This window comes from Calonectris borealis, chromosome 2 (genome assembly GCF_964195595.1).
Source record: "Calonectris borealis chromosome 2, bCalBor7.hap1.2, whole genome shotgun sequence".
NCBI lineage: Eukaryota > Metazoa > Chordata > Aves > Procellariiformes > Procellariidae > Calonectris > Calonectris borealis.
The window spans coordinates 125,000,355-125,020,218 of NC_134313.1; the positions used below are offsets into that span (position 1 = coordinate 125,000,355).

At 38.0% G+C, this 19,864-nt stretch overlaps 1 protein-coding gene across 1 annotated transcript in view; it reads left to right on the forward strand.

The window, feature by feature from the left end:
• Nucleotides 1–19,864, forward strand: part of TOPAZ1 (testis and ovary specific TOPAZ 1) — a 44,408-nt gene that overhangs the window by 8,092 nt on the left and 16,452 nt on the right. The window contains exons 4-9 of the mRNA XM_075143350.1: nucleotides 2,231–2,298; nucleotides 4,580–4,710; nucleotides 6,737–6,798; nucleotides 9,147–9,259; nucleotides 15,041–15,126; nucleotides 15,851–15,988. Coding sequence (XP_074999451.1) covers nucleotides 2,231–2,298; nucleotides 4,580–4,710; nucleotides 6,737–6,798; nucleotides 9,147–9,259; nucleotides 15,041–15,126; nucleotides 15,851–15,988 — 598 coding nt within the window. The remainder of the gene's footprint in view (nucleotides 1–2,230; nucleotides 2,299–4,579; nucleotides 4,711–6,736; nucleotides 6,799–9,146; nucleotides 9,260–15,040; nucleotides 15,127–15,850; nucleotides 15,989–19,864) is intronic.

Genomic DNA, 19,864 nt, shown 5'->3' on the forward strand with positions numbered 1-19,864 from the left:
GTATAAGTGTTAGTTTATATGCATGTTTTGTTTAACATTTGGTTAATGTTAGCCATTACACTCTAGATGAATGTAATTAGGTGATTTTAGGTAGAAGAGCAATGCCAGGGCTTAATGGCTGCACACGGTGATTGTTGCTGAATGTTTTCTTTAACTGTATCAATACATAGCTTTTGTTATTATTTCCCTTCAGATTAATAAGAGCAGGCAGATGATGATAGAAAGAATCTGGGTCTTTGCTAAAACTGTTTTAGTGCATGTATGCATGGGGGTGGACTTCAGTACATTACTTCTTGTGTACTGATTTTTCAGTCTGGCATTGGTACAGAGCAGTAAGAACTGTATTTCTGCTAGCAGCAAGTTACTCTGAAAAAAAGCTTTTAAAAATGTGTTGAGTGTTACTTACGAGTTTAATAGCATTTAAATTGTAATTGTAAAGAAAACGATTGGTGCCTTAATTTGTGATTTTCTTCCAATTACAAAAATCTCAGATCTAATAGCTTGTCAAAATGACAGTTGCTATAATGAAGTAATACTTTTTATTCAAGTTTCATTGTGAAGCCAAAGCACTGAAACTGTGTGAAGGATGTACCAGGTTGATTCAGTAACTGACAAATGTTCAGTGACAACTATTAGCCACTGTGGATGTGTAACTATTAGTGGATCCATTTTGTTTGAGCTTTGAATTTAAACACCAAGACGTGTTTTCATCTTTGACTGTTTGTGACCTTAAAAGCCAGAGGGGTATTTTTAGTTATTCTATTTTAGTTATATTTTAGTTATTCTATTATTTAGAAAATTCAAGGATAATAATTTTTGGCTTCCAAATTTCAGACAATGAGGGCACATGTCTTTCAAAAGCAGAACATACTGGTCACAACAGTGATTGAGGTTCAAATTCAAATAAGGCTTGTTTCTTTTTTTTTTTTCCCCCCAAGCAAACTAACAAGGCACCCAACAACCAAACAGGCATCTAACATTGCTACACATCTCTGATTTAAAGTTTCCTAACTACTGTAATGGTGCGTGTGCCCAGAACTGATGTCTCTCAACAAGTAGGCTTAAGAAGGACAAGCAGGTGCTCTCTCTTAATCCAGGAAGATTCAAAAAAGGCTCTGTGTGTGTATGTCTTGAATGGTTTGATTCAGTTAGTGTGCTCTGACATTTAGGATAAGTAGGGCAGAATCTGGTAAAGATTTGGAAGTGGCTTTTGAACTGAACACAAAGATTTCAATCTCTTGATGCTGTTAAATATTTTCAGTTTTAAGCAATGTTTATGAAGATGACAGCTTTCTGGAAACAGCACTGCAATTTTACAAAAAAGAAAGTTAATTGTTGTTGTAGGCAGAGTCACTCAAACTTTGCCTTTCACATAAAATGTGGGGGAGAGAGGAAATAAGCCTACAGAGCGCCTGCCTGTAATAAAAATCCCTCTTGTCTCTGCAACTTGCTGTAACTTATTAAACTCTGCTTCTTAATGTATCTCATGTATATATATAGATACCTGTGCCCGCATGTTTGTATAGTTCTAAGTTACGCATACTGGAGAACTTTTTCGTTTTCACTAGGTTGTTGCAAATTTTCATTGTTCCATTTTACTAGGCAACTTGCTGTCATTATACTTGGTATCATTCACCAGGTACGAGCTTCCAAAATCTGTGATGATGACGTTGTTGTTTTATATATTCTATATATAATATTTTAATATGTTTTTTTACCTTCTGAGTTTTTCTAAGGAGAAATACTCATTTTTTTCCAAACTTACCTTTAAAATAGGTGAAATAAGTATCTTTCTATGAACAAATGTTTTTGTTACTCTTTGAGATTCATTGTTATGCAGATTGTCTTGACTATAAAATTACTATAAATCACAGTTTGTAGAAACTGATTAATTCGCTCATTAGCACAGTATTTCCATAATCTGCTATACAGAGGAGATTTCCCGTCTCAGTATTTTAGGCAAAGGTGAAATGAGATATTGAGCTTTTACTGACAAATTTTGGGATTTGACATTTGGTTTTACTTAATGTGTTTGGGTGTATATCTGTAGGGATGGACATAAGAAAGCCAAAAGAGAGAGTTAAGAACAGTCTTACAACAGCGTATTGTACGTAAAGATTCTGTCCATAGATAAAAGTATTACTGAGAACTTTCATTTTACGTAACTGGTTAGATTAATTCTGCTTTTGTGCAAGACGGAAATCTTAAATACACTTTTTGTTCAAAACAGACACATTACCATACAAGAATCTGAAATGTCAAATGATACTGAAAATTCCTGTGATTGGGTCCTAACAGGTAAGAGTCTTTGGAGATTTTTGCATGCGTAATCAAGAGAGGAAAGTAACCACAAAGATGTTCAGTGGCAAAACCTAGGCTTTCTACTTCCCACATAAAATGAGAACTTGACAGTTCAGTAATACCTTTTTATTGTAACAGCGATTTGTTTCCTAATGCATATAAAAGGGATGTCTTTTGAAATGGTACAAACCTGAGCCTTGCAGGGAACATCTACTACTCTGTAGTATTTATTTGTTGGTAGTACTGGGCTTTTTCGTTTGTTTTTGGTTGTGGTTTTTTTGACATCTCTCTGATACTTTAGGCAAGGAATTCTGTTAGTTGATGAGATGATAGATAGATAGTACTCTGATACTGCTTTGGAGCCTGACTTATAATCTCACTTGTTTGTTCTCGTGTGTGCATCAGCAAACAGAATTATATAATTTTTTTTTTTTTGCCAGGTTGTACTTTTGTTTTTTGCAGATGCTATGCCCATTCCTCTGACAAACTGTTTTGTTTTTTAAGGATGCTTATTTTTTTTAGAGAAGGGTACTTCTGACTTAATGGTTTTTTCTTCCTATTTTAAGCAGAATAGTCCAACTAGGCAGCATCTGAATGTGATTTGTTTTGTTTTCTACAGCTTGCATGCAGACCTACTATGCAAGGTATGTCTGATGTGGAAATTTCTCTTAGATAGGTTGGAGGAACAGGATTTTGACTTTGAACAGAAGCCCGTTATTGGAGAACGCACGGAGTGCTGAGATTGGTTTTGAAGGTTCTTGGTGTTGCCCTTTCTGGTGTCAGTTTGCCAGCTTGCTGTTGATCTGGCACTCTACCATTATGTATTGATTTTGCTGCAGGCTTGACAAGTGTCTGTGACAGTACCTCTTGTGCTGTTTTTTCATATTAATGTGTTATGTTCATGTAGAAAGAGTGAGTGGTTTGGGCAGATGTAGCCTCCTGGAGAAAAAGGAGTGAATAGTAACTATTTGGGAGAGAGAAAGTTTCAGGCTTCAGTGATTAGAAGGCAAAATAAAAGGTGATGAGGGTTTAAGAGCTCAGACACCAAGAAATAGACCCAAGTTCCCCGAGGAGGAGTAGGGAGGAAATGCACAGTTAGGCCTCCGGTGATATAAAGAGCCAGAGGGGCCCGTGCCATGGCATCTGCAGTACTGAGGTGATTGAAACCAAACCTGGGAGCAAGTCCTGTACTATTTAGTAACTTCTGCATTTTCTTAGACTGTTCGTTGTTTTACTTCATGTTCTAACGAAGTTTGAGGCTAAAAGTCTTTGGGTCTTTTTGTGATGCTTAAAAAAGACCTGTACAGAACAAAAGAAAGGTGCCTGCTTTTGGTAATTACTGACAATTTATGTATTTATTTAGAAATGCGTATTACTGCTTTGGTGTCTTGTCTTATGTAGTGAGGTCATGGCTGCTTGTTTCAGTGGCTTCACAGTCTAAGCAGGGCAACAAATGCTACAGTTAAGGTATTCTGGATTACATCAATCCTCTTCATCTTTCAAGTGGAAATCTTATGTACCTTGTCTTCAAGCAGATGTGTCTTGCACTGATGATCATACAGAGACCAGTGACTATAAGATAAAAGCCTTTCCAATAATAATCTGATTCTTTCTTCCTGTATCTGGACAACGCAGTGCAGTTGAAATTCATTCATGTGATCCAATGAAACAGTGAATTTCTTTTCTATGCAGAGCTCTTCTACTGTGCATAAACAGCTGCTTCAGAAAGCTGCAGTCAGGTGTTCTGTTCATTTCCTGTGGCATCTGCAAAAGGTGCCGAAATTTCCTGACACGGGATTCTCATTGAGTTTACTGTATTACAGGAATTTGGAGTTCCTTAGAGCTGTCTATATTTAGTTCAGGGTTGCATCATGTCATTACGATTAACTTATCCCCTTCTCCAGCAAAGACTAAGTCTTTATTTGCTTAGCAAATTACCATACGTATCTTTGGCTGTGTTTTAATAACAAAGCTTAACTGAATTTATTTCTAAAATATTGAATTCAATATTATATAAATAAACCTGTTGTACTGTTCTACAGGGACTGTTACAGAACATACAGCCTGGATAGAATTTTAATTGCAGATTCAGTTTAATATTTATTTGAAATGGTTCGTGCTTTAAAGGTGAAATAATTTTACATACAAATTTCACATTTAGGAAGTCCTAGGAGTTCTTAAATGTCATTAATATTAAGGCTTTGTAATATTTAGGAAATAAAAGCTTTGTTGTCTTGTAGCATGGGAAACGCAAAGTAATGTGTTTATACATTTGCAGCTAAAGATATTAAAACCCACAACTCCTCCAGAGGAAGCAGTCCTTTGGGAGGTGTTCCTGAGGACTTTCTTGAAGATGGGCAACTGAGAGAACTAGATGAACTTTTAAAGAGTTTTGACGTGGATGAAAAGGTACTGAGAAATCATGCTGTTTGTCACCAAATAGTTTAAGAAATGATAGTCCATGTAATTGGATAATTTTAGTTACTAATTCTGTTTTATCAACATTTTTAATTTCCTTTAGTAAAAAGAATATTAGCATTTCATAGATTACTGTGCTATTGACAATGTAGGTTTTGCTTGACAGAACTTGTTGTTTTTACCTTGTCACTAATAATTCATCTTCAAATTTGAAATGAAACAAGATACTGTTATGTCAGTTGTTACAGTAATTTTGTATTACCAGTTGTATGAAAATTACTGTTCCAGTGAACACCTAAGAGTACTGCTGTGCATATGTGACATTTTTACATAACATACCTTGTTTTAAAAGTTGGTGTTACATACTTCTCACCACACAGTCTCAGAAGGATGGGGTGGTGTTAGAAAGCTGAGGAGCTGCACAGACATCATGCATCTGAGGAGGATCATTCAGTGGCTCATTACTTGGGCAGAAGGGCCATTACATTAACATACTGAATTCCTGGCAGTTCAGAGGGAACATTAAGCCATTTTCATGCACACTGACTTTATCTGACCTTTCTACTCTCTCTGTCCTCCTTCCTCTAGATAATAAGTCTAGGTCTTTTAAGACTTGCTGAAGTTTTATACTATTTACTTCTTTGATAATGGATTGGAATTTACATCTCTCTGCCACTCAGACATAGCTGCTGATAGCATTTACTGTTTTCCACTACTTCAAGAGTGGATAATGGTTTTAACTGGATAAGTTAAACTGTAAAATTCACGTGGCTAAAAACTGGTAAGTAATAGATAAGGTAATCAAACACTAGGGAATCAGTTTCCTGGCAAAATCATTATTTGAAAGCAGAATAGAAACATTTCCTTCAGCAAATGGAATTTGGGCTGCTAACATCTGATTCACAAGGTGAACAGGGCCGTTTTGTTCCCTGACCTCTTACAGAGGGTAAAAGGGTCTGTCAAGTAGTATCGGTTACTGGCGGTATAGTACTTCTTGCACTGTTGCCAGGTCAGTCCCAGTTGGGCTACTTCGTATTGGTGTGGCTTTATAAAATCAGTGTCCTAATGTTTGATCTTCTGCGCTGTGTTGGACAACAGTAAATATGTACAACTAATCTCACACAAACCTCAGACTTAACCAAACTTAAGCCACAAAATACATGCTACAGAGCTAAGCCTATTCCTGTATGTGGATGGAAAACTAGCTGTGCAGACCTGGGGAGGGAGTGGAATGGCAAAACACTTGTTGCAAGTATTGTACTATTTGGGGTGATTTTGAGGTTTTGTTTTTCTGATAGCTTTTCCAACTAATAATGCTGTGAGAAGGACAAAAACTACCCATGGAGAAAACCCTAAAAATATTTGGGGAACTGGTAAAATGAAGTTTGGAAGTCCGATGAGAGCATATCCATCTCTAACTATTTGGCTATCATAAATTTGTGATATAATGTGAAGTTCAAGTTACTTTATGAATAATGGATAAAACAAAGCCAGGATTCCATGGCTTTGTTCTATATCAGTCCTTTCAGATTCTCGCCCCCAAATATGTTAGGTGCTGTCTTTTTTCTCCATATCTTTGGGGATTTTTCACCTATACACCGTGGTCCACAGCTGAGCAGAAGCCTTAGATTTCTCCTCAATACCACTTTAAATTTTCATTAAACTTGATGGAATGTCTTTTGTGGGTTTCTACACATCTGTCAGGTGCAGTTAAAATTGGGCAGTGGCCCTAAAAATTGCTAGGATTATCGGTGGGAGCAAAGAGAAGTGAAGACAATCATGTTACCTTTTTTCCAATTAAAAATCACGGTTTTAAAGATCACAGAGTATAATGGCAGTTTGTCCATTTAAAAAGATGGTGTAAGAGTAACCCTACAGTCCAAATTACAGTTTTTACAGTCGACTATATTATCACACCTTCCAACGATCACTAACAGTTTTACGTCTGTAGTGTAAAGTGTAACAGGCTTAGTAGTGCTTTGCTGTATCTGAAAGTACATTTTAAATATCTTCACAGTTCAGGTTTGCAGATGGAGTGCCGGATGTTAAACAAGAAAAAAAGGGTGAAGCTGAAAAAAGGTATATATACTGTGTCCTTCATGTAACCTGTGATGTTCCCCAGTTACGGTACAAATGAAATGTGATGTTTTTACTGAAACACCATCAGCATTTTAATTTATTTTTTCTATGTTATTGTGACTATGTGATGAAGAAAATAAATACGTGAAATAATATAATTTCACTGTGCAAAGTACAAGACAAGTATAGTCATAGCCTGACAGGACAATACAGGTTATTTTGTCCTCTGGCTGGTGAGGAAATATATCCACTTTATGCCAGTGTCTCACCTTGGCATCTCAATGTGAGTATAGCATAAGATACATTTCCAGCCACAATAGCACTTACCAGAACTTAAAAAAAAAAAAAAAATCAATGAAACTTTCAGCTTTCTTTTCTGCCTCTTGGGACTTTCTAAACTGATGAAAGAATTGAAAGATCTCATTCAAATTCAGGCTGACAAATATTTGAACAGCAGTAGAAAAAGGCACTTAAAAACATGGCATGTGGAATTAAGCACATGCTTTACTGTTCTGCTAGCTTCAAGCTGTGCTTACAGTGTTTATTGCACGTACGACTTAAAGTATCAGACTAAGAAAATTCCATTCAACATCAGCCCAAAAATGAAGCAGAATAAGACTTTGTAGAAAAAGTGTACTTAACTGATGGAATACTTAAGTAATTAGAAGAGAAATAATGATATTTCAGAGTCATTTTCACAATAATCAAGAAACCTTAGCAGACGTAGAAGAGAGCATTGCTTTTTTCCAGCACCAGTCACATTTCTGTGACAGACTTGAAGTGTACCAGAAGTCCATTAAATGGAGAATATTGCATCTTTTCATTAATCCACTAGAGAGCTCCAAGCTCCTCCTTCTGGTGAAATACCCATATTTAAATTTACCTTAGTAGCATAAATAGTTCTTTATGCTATAGAATAAGTAGATTATACTGGATAAAATATGTTTGTGCAAGTGATACTGCATTGCTTCATTTCCTTAGTTGAAATGCAGCACACACTGTGGTTAGAGAAGAGACATTTATTCCTTCATTTGGAGTCAAACTACTTTCTCTAGTTTTACTCAAAAATGTTACTATTGCAAAGTTTCATTTAGAAGAAAACACAGTTACTGTTCTTATTTGGCAAACTCCGCTTCTAGTGATGCTGCCACTTAAAAAAATAAATTGATTGTAGAGCTATATAGTTTACCATTCCTGGCAAAATTGCGTGTAGTTTCATGTCTAGATTAAAAAGAGAGTTGAGATTGTTATCCTGAAGATAAGCTGCTATGAAAATCCTGTTGTGTCAGATCTGAGGCTGGCATCACAAGGAAGCATAAAAAAAATTTTACATGGTAACTTGAAAATTCTGAGTAACTAGATCTGCAGATTTTTTTCCTGTGGAGATCAATACAATACATTGACTAGAATAAAAATAAAAGATTGATATTGAAGAATTTGGGTTTATTAGATAGAATTTATTCTTCTCTGCCGTAGCATTTTTATTTCAAACTGTATTAAAACCAGCTGCAATTTAGGAAAGATTTGAATTATCCTGGCTATTATATAGCTAGAATGTGCCCCTCTTGGAGGATAGCAAGTCTGTTTTAGTCTCGAAACAGCAAGCAGGATGAAATGTCCTTTGTACTGAACCTAGATTCTTAATTGAAGGGGGGAGGGGAGGAGGATCTCATGAGAGAGTATTTTTTTTTTTCTGTGGCTTTATTTACAAATAAGAAAGAGATCATAAGTATTTTGCTAGCAATATTTGTAGCTTATTTTGGAAAACATCACATTTTAGTAGTTTAATTATCTGGAATGTACATATTTGGGAATAGTTAAAAGCAGAACAGTCTTTAATTGGAGTTCCCTTTGAAATCACCTAAATCTTCCTCTGAGTAGAATCAGTTATAAGGAAAGAAAACAGTTGTCTCTTCAAATGTAGTTTCAAAAGCTTTGTGGATTACTTCTTTGGCAGACATTACAAAACAGACTACTGAAAAGTAGATGCTTCTTCAGAGCTGACAGAAACCATCTCAGTCTTCCTGTCAGCATAGTGAAAAAAAATCAAAGTGGTTCACGGATGCCTTTTCTACTTATTGATTGAATTTCATATAGTTACACTTCAGGACAGAATAATCTCAGCTAAGATCGTAATCAGATTGGACCAGGCAATGAGAACAATGAAAGTAACGTTGTTGGGACTGCTAGCTATTTAAATTTACAACAAGTTTTTAAGTGTTGTGTAAATTGTTGAAGAAATTCTCATCTTTTATACACTTAATCCCCCTTTTTAGGCATTTAGTATATGGGAGAAGCACCTGTTTAATTTGGTTAAACAAATTTTTGGTCTTTTTAATACTCAACAGTGACTGTAAATACAAAGATCTTGTGAACTGTGAATTGCTATCAGGATTGCCATTGCATGCCCCGAAAGTAAATGTCCTCGGTGAAGCTACAGTGATGAAACCCCGGACAAATGGTATCGTATGCTGTATTGGTGAACCCTTCGGAATTTATTTTTACATGTGTTTTATTTACCTATAAAATCTTAAGGAATTTCCTCAATTCCTGAAGGCATTGGCTGAAATTTGTTTTAGTTTGTATACATAGAAGCAAAAATGCAAGCTCTCATATGATAGGGTAGTGAGTTTTTTTGGGTTGGGTTGGGTTTTTTAGCAGAATCCTATTTGGTAGGGTCAAATAGCAATCATTCTATCTTGGTATTTATGGTTCTCAGATACTATAATGGTACAGCAATGCTTGCATTTTTAATATTTTGACATATTATGTTTAAGCCATGTTATTGGCAAGTAACTTGTTTTTCTTTATTTGTGGTCAGAGAACGTGACTGCAGATTTTCTTGGTTCGTTGTTATCTATTGGCAAAACTTGGCTAAGGGATTTGCCCACCTTGCCGAAGGCCAGAACTTTGTTGTTTATCCTGATTCAAATGTTTGTGAGGCATTCACAAGACTGGATCAAGGAAATTATCTAGATTTAATAAGCAGCACTTTATTTTGACCTGGTATATTTCACACCTAGGACAGGTACCTCTTAAGTATCTCTGCTGCCAGAGAAATCGTAATGTCATGGAACTGTAGTCAAAGTTTCCTTCTCTTTCTCTCTGCACATAACAACTCTGACATTTAGCCTTCCATAAATGCATATTTTTATTTGGTGTACAAGATAGAGAAAAACAGGAATTGATTACTTACGGATAGATATTGCATTCTGTTTCTTTGCAACAGCTGTTTTGGGAATTAATGTTTTTAGAATTATTGGTTAATATGGATGTTTATAAACATGGATTTCCTGAATTGAGATCAGTGGCAGAGGGTCTTGCTTAGTTTCAAATTATACTGCCAGTCTGAGCTTGTAGAACGATTTTATCATCATGTCATAGAATCATAGAATGGTTTGGGTTGGAGGGGACCTTAAAGATCATCTAGTTCCAACCCCCCTGCAATGGGCAGGGACACCTTCCACTAGACCAGGTTGCTCAAACACCATCCAACCTGGTCTTGAACACTTCCAGGGATGGGGCATCCACAGCGTCTCTGGGCAACCTGTTCCTCATCACCCTCATCTAATCTAAATCTACCCTCTTTCGGTTTAAAGCCATTACCCCTTGTCCTGTCACTACATGCCCTTGTAAAAAGTCCCTCTCCAGCTTTCTTGTAGGCCCCCTTCAGGTACTGGAAGGCTGCTATAAGGTCTCCTCAGAGCCTTCTCTTCTCCAGGCTGAACAACCCCAACTCTCTCAGCCTGTCTTCATAGAAGAGGTGCTCCAGCACTTTGATCATCTTTGTGGCCCTCTTCTGGACTTGGCTCAACAGGTCCATTGTCCTTCTTATGTTGGGGGCTCCAGAGCTAGACACAGTACTCCAGGTGGGGTCTCACGAGAGCAGAGTAGAGGGGGAGAATCACCTCCCTCAACCTGCTGGTCACAGTTCTTTTGATGCAGCCGAGGATACGGTTGGCTTTCTGGGCTGCAAGCGCACATTGCCGGGTCAGGTTGAGCTTCTCATCAACCAACACCCCCAAGTCCTTCTCCTCAGGGCTGCTCTCAATCCATTCTCCACCCAGCCTGTATTCGTGTTTGGGATTGCCCCAACCCATGTGCAGGACCATGCACTTGGCCGTGTTGAACTTGATGAGGTTCACGTGGGCTCACCTCTCAAGCCTGTTAAAGTCCCTCTGGATGGCATCCCTTCCCTCCAGCATGTCAACCGCACCACACAGCTTGGTGTCATCAGCAAACTTGCTGAGGGTGCACTCAATCCCACTGTCCATGTCGCTGACAAAGATGTTAAACAGCACCAGTCCCAATACCAACCCCTGAGCAACGCCACTCGTCACTGGTCTCTACTTGGACATTGAGCCGTTGACCACAACTCTTTGAGAGCGACTATCCAGCCAATTCATTATCCACCAAGTGGTCCATCCATCAAATCCATGTCTCCAATTCAGAGACAAGGATGTTGTGCAGGACAGTGTCAAATGCTTTGCTCAAGTCCAAGTAGATGACATCAGTTGCTCTTCCTTTATCCACCAACACTGTAACCCTGTTTTAGAAGGCCACCAAATTTGTCAGGCACAATTTGCCCTTAGTGAAGCCATGTTGGCTGTCACCAATCCCCTTATTTTCCATGTGCCTTAGCATAGTTTCCAGGAGCTCCATGATCTTGCCAGGCACAGAGGTGAGACTGACTGGCCTGTAGTTCCCCAGGTCTTCCTTTTTTCCCTTTTTAAAAATGGGAGTCATGTTTCCCCTTTTCCAGTCGGTGGAGACTTCACCGGACTGCCACGACTTTCAAATACGGATTGTGGCTTAACAACTTCATCCGCCAGTTCCCTCAGCACCGGCGGATGCATCTCATCAGGTCCCATGGGCTTGTGCACCTTCAGGTTCCTTAGATGGTCTCAAACCTGATCTTCTACAGTGGACAGTTCTTCATTCTGCCAGTCCCTGCCTTTGCCTTCTGCCACTTGGGCGGTGTGGCTTGAGCACTTGCTGGTGAAGACTGAGGCAAAAAAGTCCCTGAGTACCTCCGCCTTCTCCGTATCCCGGGTAACCAGGTCTCCCATTTCATTCCGGAGCAGGCCCAGATTTTTCCTAGTCTTCCTTTTATCATCAGCGTACCTATAGAAGCTTTTCTTGTTGCCCTTGACGTCCCTGGCCAGATTTAATTCTATCAGGGCTTTAGCTTTCCTAACCTGATCCCTGGCCGCTCGAACAATTTCTCTGTATTCCTCCCAGGCTACCTGTCCTTGCTTCCACCCTCCGCAGGCTTCCTTTTTGTGTTTGAGTTTATTCAGGAGCTCCTTGTTCATCCGTGCAGGCCTCCTGCCATTTTCGCCTGACTTCCTCTTTGTTAGGATGCATCTCTCCTGAGCTTGGAGGAGGTAATCCTTGAATATTAGCCAGCTTTCTTGGGCACCTCTTCCCTCCAGGGCTTTATCCCATGACTCTACCAAGCAGCTATTTAACAATATCTACAAGAAGGGCCAGAAGGAGGATCTGGGGAACTACAGGCCTGTCAGCCTGACCCTGGTGCTGAGCAAGATTATGGAGTGGTTCATCTTGAGGGCCCTCACAAGGCATGTGTGGGACAACCAGGGGATCAGGCCCAGCCAGCACGGGTTCATGGAAGGCAGGTTCATGGAAGCTTGACCAACCTGATCTCCTTCTATGACCAGGTGACCCGCCTCGTGGATGAGGGAAAGGCTGTGGATGTGGTCTACCTGGACTTTAGTAAAGCCTTTGACACTGTCTCCCACAGCATTCTCCTAGAGAAGCTGGCGTCTCACAGCTTAGACAGGTACACTCTTCGCTGGGTAAAAAACTGGCTGGACGGCCGAGCCCAGAGAGTTGTGGTCAACGGAGTTAAATCCAGTTGGCGGCTGGTCATGAGCGGTGTTCCCCAGGGCTCAGTACTGGGGCCGGTCCTGTTCAATATCTTTATCAATGATCTGGACGAGGGGATTGAGTGCTCCCTCAGTGAGTTTGCAGATGACACCAAGTTGGGCGGGAGTGTTGATCTGCTCAAGGATAGGAAGGCTCTGCAGAGGGACCTGGACAGGCTGGATCGATGGGCTGAGGCCAACTGTATGAGGTTCAACAAGGCCAAGTGCCGGGTCCTGCACTTCAGTCACAACAACCCCATGCAACGCTACAGGCTTGGGGAAGAGCAGCTGGAAAGCTGCCCAGAGGAAAAGGACCTGGGGGTGCTGGTTGACAACCGGCTGAACATGAGCCGGCAGTGTGCCCAGGTGGCCAAGAAGGCCAACAGCATCCTGGCCTGTATCAGAAATAGTGTGGCCAGCAGGAGCAGGGAGGTGATCGTGCCCCTGTACTCAGCACTGGTGAGACTACACCTCAAATACTGTGTTCAGTTTTGGGCCCCTCACTACAAGAAGGACATTGGGTTGCTGGAGCGTGCCCAGAGAAGGGCAACGAAGCTGGTGAACGGACTGGAGAGCAAGCCCTCCTCAGAGCGGCTGAGGGAACTGGGATTGTTTAGTCTGGAGAAGGGGAGTCTGAGGGGAGACCTCATCGCACTCTACAACTACCTGAAAGGAGGTTGTAGCGAGGTGGGTGTTGGTCTCTTCTCCCAAGTAACTAGCGACAGGACGAGAGGAAATGGCCTCAAGTTGTGCCAAGGGAGATTTAGATTGGATATTGGGAAAAATTTCTTTACTGAAAAAGTGGTTAAACATTGGAACAGGCTGCCCAGGGAAGTGGTTGAGTTACCATCCCTGGAAGTATTTAAAAGACGTGTGGATGAGGTGCTTAGGGATGTGGTTTAGTGGGCATGGTGGTGTTGGGTTGTTGGGTGGTGTTGGTGTTTGATGATCTTAGAGGCCTTTTCCAACCTTAATGGTTCTATGATTCTGCGAATATTTTCAGTAAGTGCAAGAAACATAAATGCTATAAAAAGCAATTGTGAAATATCTCTAGACTACGGTAGTTTGAAATTGCTGTCTTTGGCCTTAAAAGCGTATAAACCTTCTGAAGAGTTTTTCTAAATCTTCCTTCTTAAAATCATTTGAAAAGGTTGCCAAAGCAAGAGTTTCTGTGCTAGGAGAGGGCAAAACAGCCTTTTTTTCCCCCAGAACTGTGCTGGCAGGATTGGCTATTTCACTTTACTGCCTGCTCCCTTACAAATTTGACATACAGTCAGCAGGGAGAGTACAAACTGTTGAAAGGACCTGGTCACAAACTCTGTGCTGTGGGGATGGCAAGAATCTGGAGGAAAGACTTCTGAGCTCAAGCTCTCAGTAGCATTTCTCTGCAGCTAGTGGTTGACAGTTTTCTCAGTCTTTTTGCTGTCACTAAATTTATCCAATCCTGAATTTATCAAATTGCCCACCATCACTGCACAAAATTATGCAGCTGTGACAGTACATAACATTTAGATATTTAATTGTTCATTATATTTCTCCTTCCTATCCTGTGATAGTCTTATCTGTTTAGAAAGACATGCAGATTAAGAACCATGTACCTAGTGGAAGTCTCTAGTAGAACATGCATCATTATTGGATGCTCTTTAGTAACTATAGTTTGTCAGAAAGGGCTAAGCACCTTGCCTTTTGAATACCCAGTTCTTTCAAGGGGCCAGATGAGAACTCTACAAAGCAAGGCATTCAAAAGCTCTTATTTCTCTAGATACGAATTTGAAAATTTGAACTTTTATCTTCCACTAACATTATTCATTTTTCAGAGAAAGAAATCTGTTATCAATAATAATTAAAGTTCTAAAACCAAGTTTCATGGTTAAGAAACCAGTAACTTACATTGGGCTTAAGCTTGATATTGCACTGCTTAAAACATAGAGTATGAAAGGTTTTATTTCAATTCTGGAAAAATAGTTCAAATTTATGGCTAGTGATTGGGGAATGCAAAGATTACTGATAAAGTATTGTGGGTTTTTTTTCCTTTTGAAATTAAAACTTCTGGATATTTTTATTTCATTTCTTTTCTTATCTCTGTAAGTTAGATTAGAAACCTTGGATAAAATAGTGAAGTTTTTAATTTAAATGTGCTTGCTTTTGAAGTTTGTGTGAAGTCTCAGTTTTAGGATAATTAAGAAAACTGTAACTTAAATTACTGGCTTTAGATTGTATTAATCAAATTTTCATTAATCATTGCTGTGACTTGAAGGAACTATAAATATAAGGAAAATAAGATAAATGAGAGTGGTTTCAGTATGATTCGTTTTATTACATCATCCATTTATTGCCCTCATCCTAATTTTTAGATTACAGATTTTCAGGAAAAAGTCCTTTACTGCCATTGCAAAATTACGGAGATCTTGAGCCATGGAAGATGGAAAAAAATGCAGTTGTGAGTTGTTAAATCCTTAATGATTTCTGATCCTTTGGCACTAATTTTGTTACGGATATTCAGACAGTTCTCCATATATCTAGTCAGAAATTATGAATCTATGTATGTTTATGTTTCTACTCCTCTAAAGATGTTATGACTGAGTAAATACAATTTCTGAGAACAAGATCAATGATGAGGAGACAGCTATTCACAGTGGAGCTTTGTTGATTTCCATTTCCAGCTTAAGCAAAATCAAATAATGCTTTTTGCTTTATTGTTTTTGTAGAACTGAAAAGCAGACAAGGTTTCACATGTTTAAGATAGACTGCATTGTCCATTATGCTGGGCACTGAAAAAGGGTAAAGGAAATTGATGCCCCAGAATTCTCAGACTGTTTTCCAGAGCCATGCAGGAGTTTGTCACCTTTCTTCCTCCTCTCTACTCATTGTTTGCCTCATTTAGCAGTTCTTGCATTCTCTCTGTCTGTGGTCTTCAAGACAGACTTTTGTTGTGTTAGACACAAACACTACAGGACAAGGGATTGATCTTGGTCTGCTTTGAAATGCTGCAAATACAGTATAGAGATGAGGGTTGTTTCAAAGGTTTAATTGTAGATCACATATTTTTTGCTTTTGTTTATAATTTGTAGGTATTTTGAAGTTCTCAAAAATATTAGCATGTTTGCTTTCAAAACATATTATGTTGGGTTTTTTCTGCTTGTTTTAATTTTATTTTATTTTAGGCTTCTCACTCAGTCCAGCAGATCCTCGAGATGATTGAATTGCCCCGTAAATATTGCAGATTTTATTTCATGACTTTGCGTGGGTGTGAAAGAGCAAAATGTTGGTTTTGGCATGTTCCTGAGCAAGGGGATGAAAAGGTAAAGAGATTTATTGAAGAAAAGAACAGATTGTAAGTGTGAACAGGTTTTATATGCAAAACTTTGTTCATTTATATATGGAAAGGGAGTAAATTTCAGAGATTGGTGGATCAAAAAAAGGTTCAGAAATTCTTCCTCTCAAGGTCTTTTAAAGTTCTTTTTTTTTGAAAAAATGGTAGAATTTTGAACTGTTAGACTTTTTAAGAGAACAGACATCAGCAAAAGAGCAAGAATTAGGCTGTACAAATATAGAGTAGTACAATGGGGAGATTCTGAGACATTTCTATTCCAAGCATCGGAGACCTGTAAGCAAACCCAGACTTTGTATATATTCTTAAAGTTAAAAGCCATCTAAAATATGTTACTTTCTGCAAGTTTTGTGCAACAGGGGCATGTTTGTTTAAAGATGCTGTAATCTCCTTAAATGGAGCAACAAGCAACAATTCTCATAATATTTGCAAGCAAAAATACTTTTCCAGTGGTGGGCAAAGTAGATGTGTTTTCAAACCATTTACAAAGAAATTATGAGTCTGTAATACTTCCAAGAACTGTGCAAGGCAAGTTAATTGTGCTGTCATGTAATAAGATTTTGGAATTGGCTGCATGAAACAAAGACTTACGTGGTTCTGTAAGTCACTTGGAAGCAAACAAAAACATTAAAACAACTAAACAAAGACAAATGCCTAAACTTGTCCTCATCAGGTCATAAAAGATTTATTTCTTATCTACCATCTTATTGGTATGAGTACAATTTTATCATTGGTGTCAGTAAGTAAGAAATTACAGGGTGAAAATGTAAAAAATAACTTGTGATGAACCTGTTAGACATAAATAGTAAAAAAAAAGTAGCATCTAAAGGAGCGTATCCACCCCCTTGATGTCTTAAATATGCTGTGCCAGAATTTTTAAAATACATCAGTGTAATTTGGTTTTATTTTTTCTTAATGTTTTCTCTTTTCCTTTTTATGTCTCAAAAAAGAGCTGGGTTTTTTTTTTTCCTAAAGCTTTGTAACACCTTTGAAAATTTACGTGACAGTTTAAAAATACTAAGATCATTTGAGAGTAATTTTGTATGGGACGTTTTCCCTTTCCTCAATTGTGAAATATCTTTGGCAGGCTATAGTGAATATCAGTAATTTTCAGCTAGTTTGTATGAATTACCATGGTTTGTAGTTTTTCGTTATATACAGGGACATTAAAGAATTAAATTACTTGCCTAAAACTATTAAAAATCCATTCCATTTATTTTACTTGTGGTGCAGCACTCCAGCACACTTACTGTTCTGCTCACCAAACCTAGCCTAACTTTCTTGGTAGTCTGGAAGTATACTTTGAATTTTGTTTGTTTGTGTATTTATTTATTTTTTTAGAACTGTCCATTTAAAAATGATAATAGGCCAAGCACCTCATGGTGGCACCAAAGTACATAAATGGAAGACAGGTAAAGCAGCAACAAAGTCATCTAGTCAAATACAGGGTAAATAAATCTCTTTAGGAACTGTTACATAGACTGATAGTCCACTTGCTTAGTACTGTTTTCAGTGATGATTATTACCAGAATTTTTGAAGAGAAATACCTTTCCCCATAATGGATATTCCTTCTTTTTCATTAAGTAACTGGTTGGTGCTTTAAGGCATAACTTACTAGGATTTAAAACTCTTCACAGTTGTGGTTGATCACACAACACAGCAGTGATTTAATTCATAAAAACATCGTATGTTTTGAAAATCAGCATACCCTTGAGCTCAGCAAGTTCTACAAGTTACCAGTTTTTATTTTTTTTAAAAGATGTCTTTAATTTCAAACCGTGAAATCTCTTTTGTATTAGGCAATGTAAACAAAACTGTTAAGACTGTGTTTTAAATAGTCTCCAAAGTATTTAAAGGGGGGGAGGATCTTAACAATGCATGTCAGTATCTGATTGGGGGGGGGGTAAAGAAGATGAAGCCAGACTCTTCTCAGTGGTGCCCAGTGAAAGGACAAGAGACAGTGGGCATAAATTGAAATTACAGGAAATTCAGTTTGGCTTGAGTGACACTTCAGACTGTAGCACAGATAATAATTTCACAGTTAAGTAAGCGGTTTGAAAACATGTCTTTATGCAAACTGTATTTCTCTGTCTGATTTTATTTTAGCTTTGTGCATCTTACTCATTAACTTTTTTGGACTCATATCCTCTAAAGAAATGTTTACATTTTGTGACTTCTTACTCTCTTTTTACTTGATCCTATGAACCTCTAACTGGAAACAAACAGGATATAAAATAGGAAGATTTCTGTCTTCATTAATGTCATCTTGCAACTTCAGGGCCTTGGGTGTATGCTTGTGTTGTGGTTTGTTTTTTTTAATCTGGCTTCCAAAAGAAATGAGACTTAAAATTGCACTGTCCTTTTATTCCTGTCTCTAACGGCTTTTAAATAATTTTTGAACCTTTTGGTCAGTTTCAGCCACATTTAATATGGAATGTGTGTCTCAAAGATGCCACAGGGTTCATAAACAGAATCTCTTGTAAAAAGAATCCTAGTTTTGATCTCACTGAGCGAAGGGCTGCAGCATGGGGTTTTCCTCCTGATTAAACATCATAGTGCACACTGACTGGGAGATGCTGAAGGATTTCATAAATTCTGGTGCTTGTTCTTCTGATTTAAGCACCTCTGTGTTACCGTAGTAAAACTATGTTTTACTGGACACTTGGTTGCTTCTATAAGATACACAGCCCTTTGTTATGGTTTTTATGAAATTGTCATGTTAAATGAATTGTGGAATCAACTGATAGGTGACAGAATAGTGTGATCTGTACTACCTTTTGAAAATGGGAATTGTCTGTTTCATGTATTTTCATTCGAAATCTGTTCTGGTTAACTCAAAATTTAGAGATTCTCACATTTTTACATGGTCTGTAGGTTCAGTTACACCTTTTAAAATTGAAACAACTAAATCAACTGAAGTCTTCTGGAAGCTGTAAATGAATAACACATTTAGTTTCTTTATGAATGTAATGTAACATGTCCCATGATTAAATACTACTACAACTGGATTTTCCAAGCAATTTCACTAATACTTGGAACAGTCAGACCTCCAGATGCAGTCTTGGCTTTTTTTGGGAGTCAGTCCAAAGAAGGAGGAAAACAGATTCCAAAAGAAAGCAAACTAATTTACATGCTGTAAGCACGTGCTAAAGTTTGTTTTGGAAATGCCCTCAGCCACTTGGGATTGTAGATTTGGATTAAATGAGTTAACCCATTACCAAGTGACACTGCATGTATATTAATGATCAAAGATTCTGCATGATTTTCTGAAAGGTGTATCTTAGACTATAGTTCAACAACATTATGACACTGTTTCAAAAAAAACCAATAAGCTTTATTTCTATTCAGCATACTTAACATGTACAGTTTATGTGTTGTTTGACTTGATGATCTGAACAGGTTAATGGTTTTAAAAAAAACAAAGGATATCTTGGCCACAAGCCAGTATCTTCTGCTTTGATGATAATTCATTTGCTGTGTTACAAACTCCAGAGTGGATCCTGTCTAATTTTGAAGTTGCATGTAAAAATAAATCCGACTCAATTCTGTAATAACATGACTACTAATTCAGGGCATTTTCTGTCTCTTGATTTTTCATTATTTCACAAAATAGTATTAAATATGACCCATTTACATTGTTGTGCAGAAAGACTGTAAATGTTCCCAAAGTGACAAAGGGTATTTGAAAGGGTGGGTGGTTTTTTTCCTAGCTTGGAATTCTGAGATTTAATCTCGGTAGTCTTTATTTCTTCATCTGCAGAGATGGAGCAAAATGTGTAAGTATCACAAAGCTGACAGCTTAAGATGTTAAGACAAGAATGTTCCAATACCAAATAATATATTAAA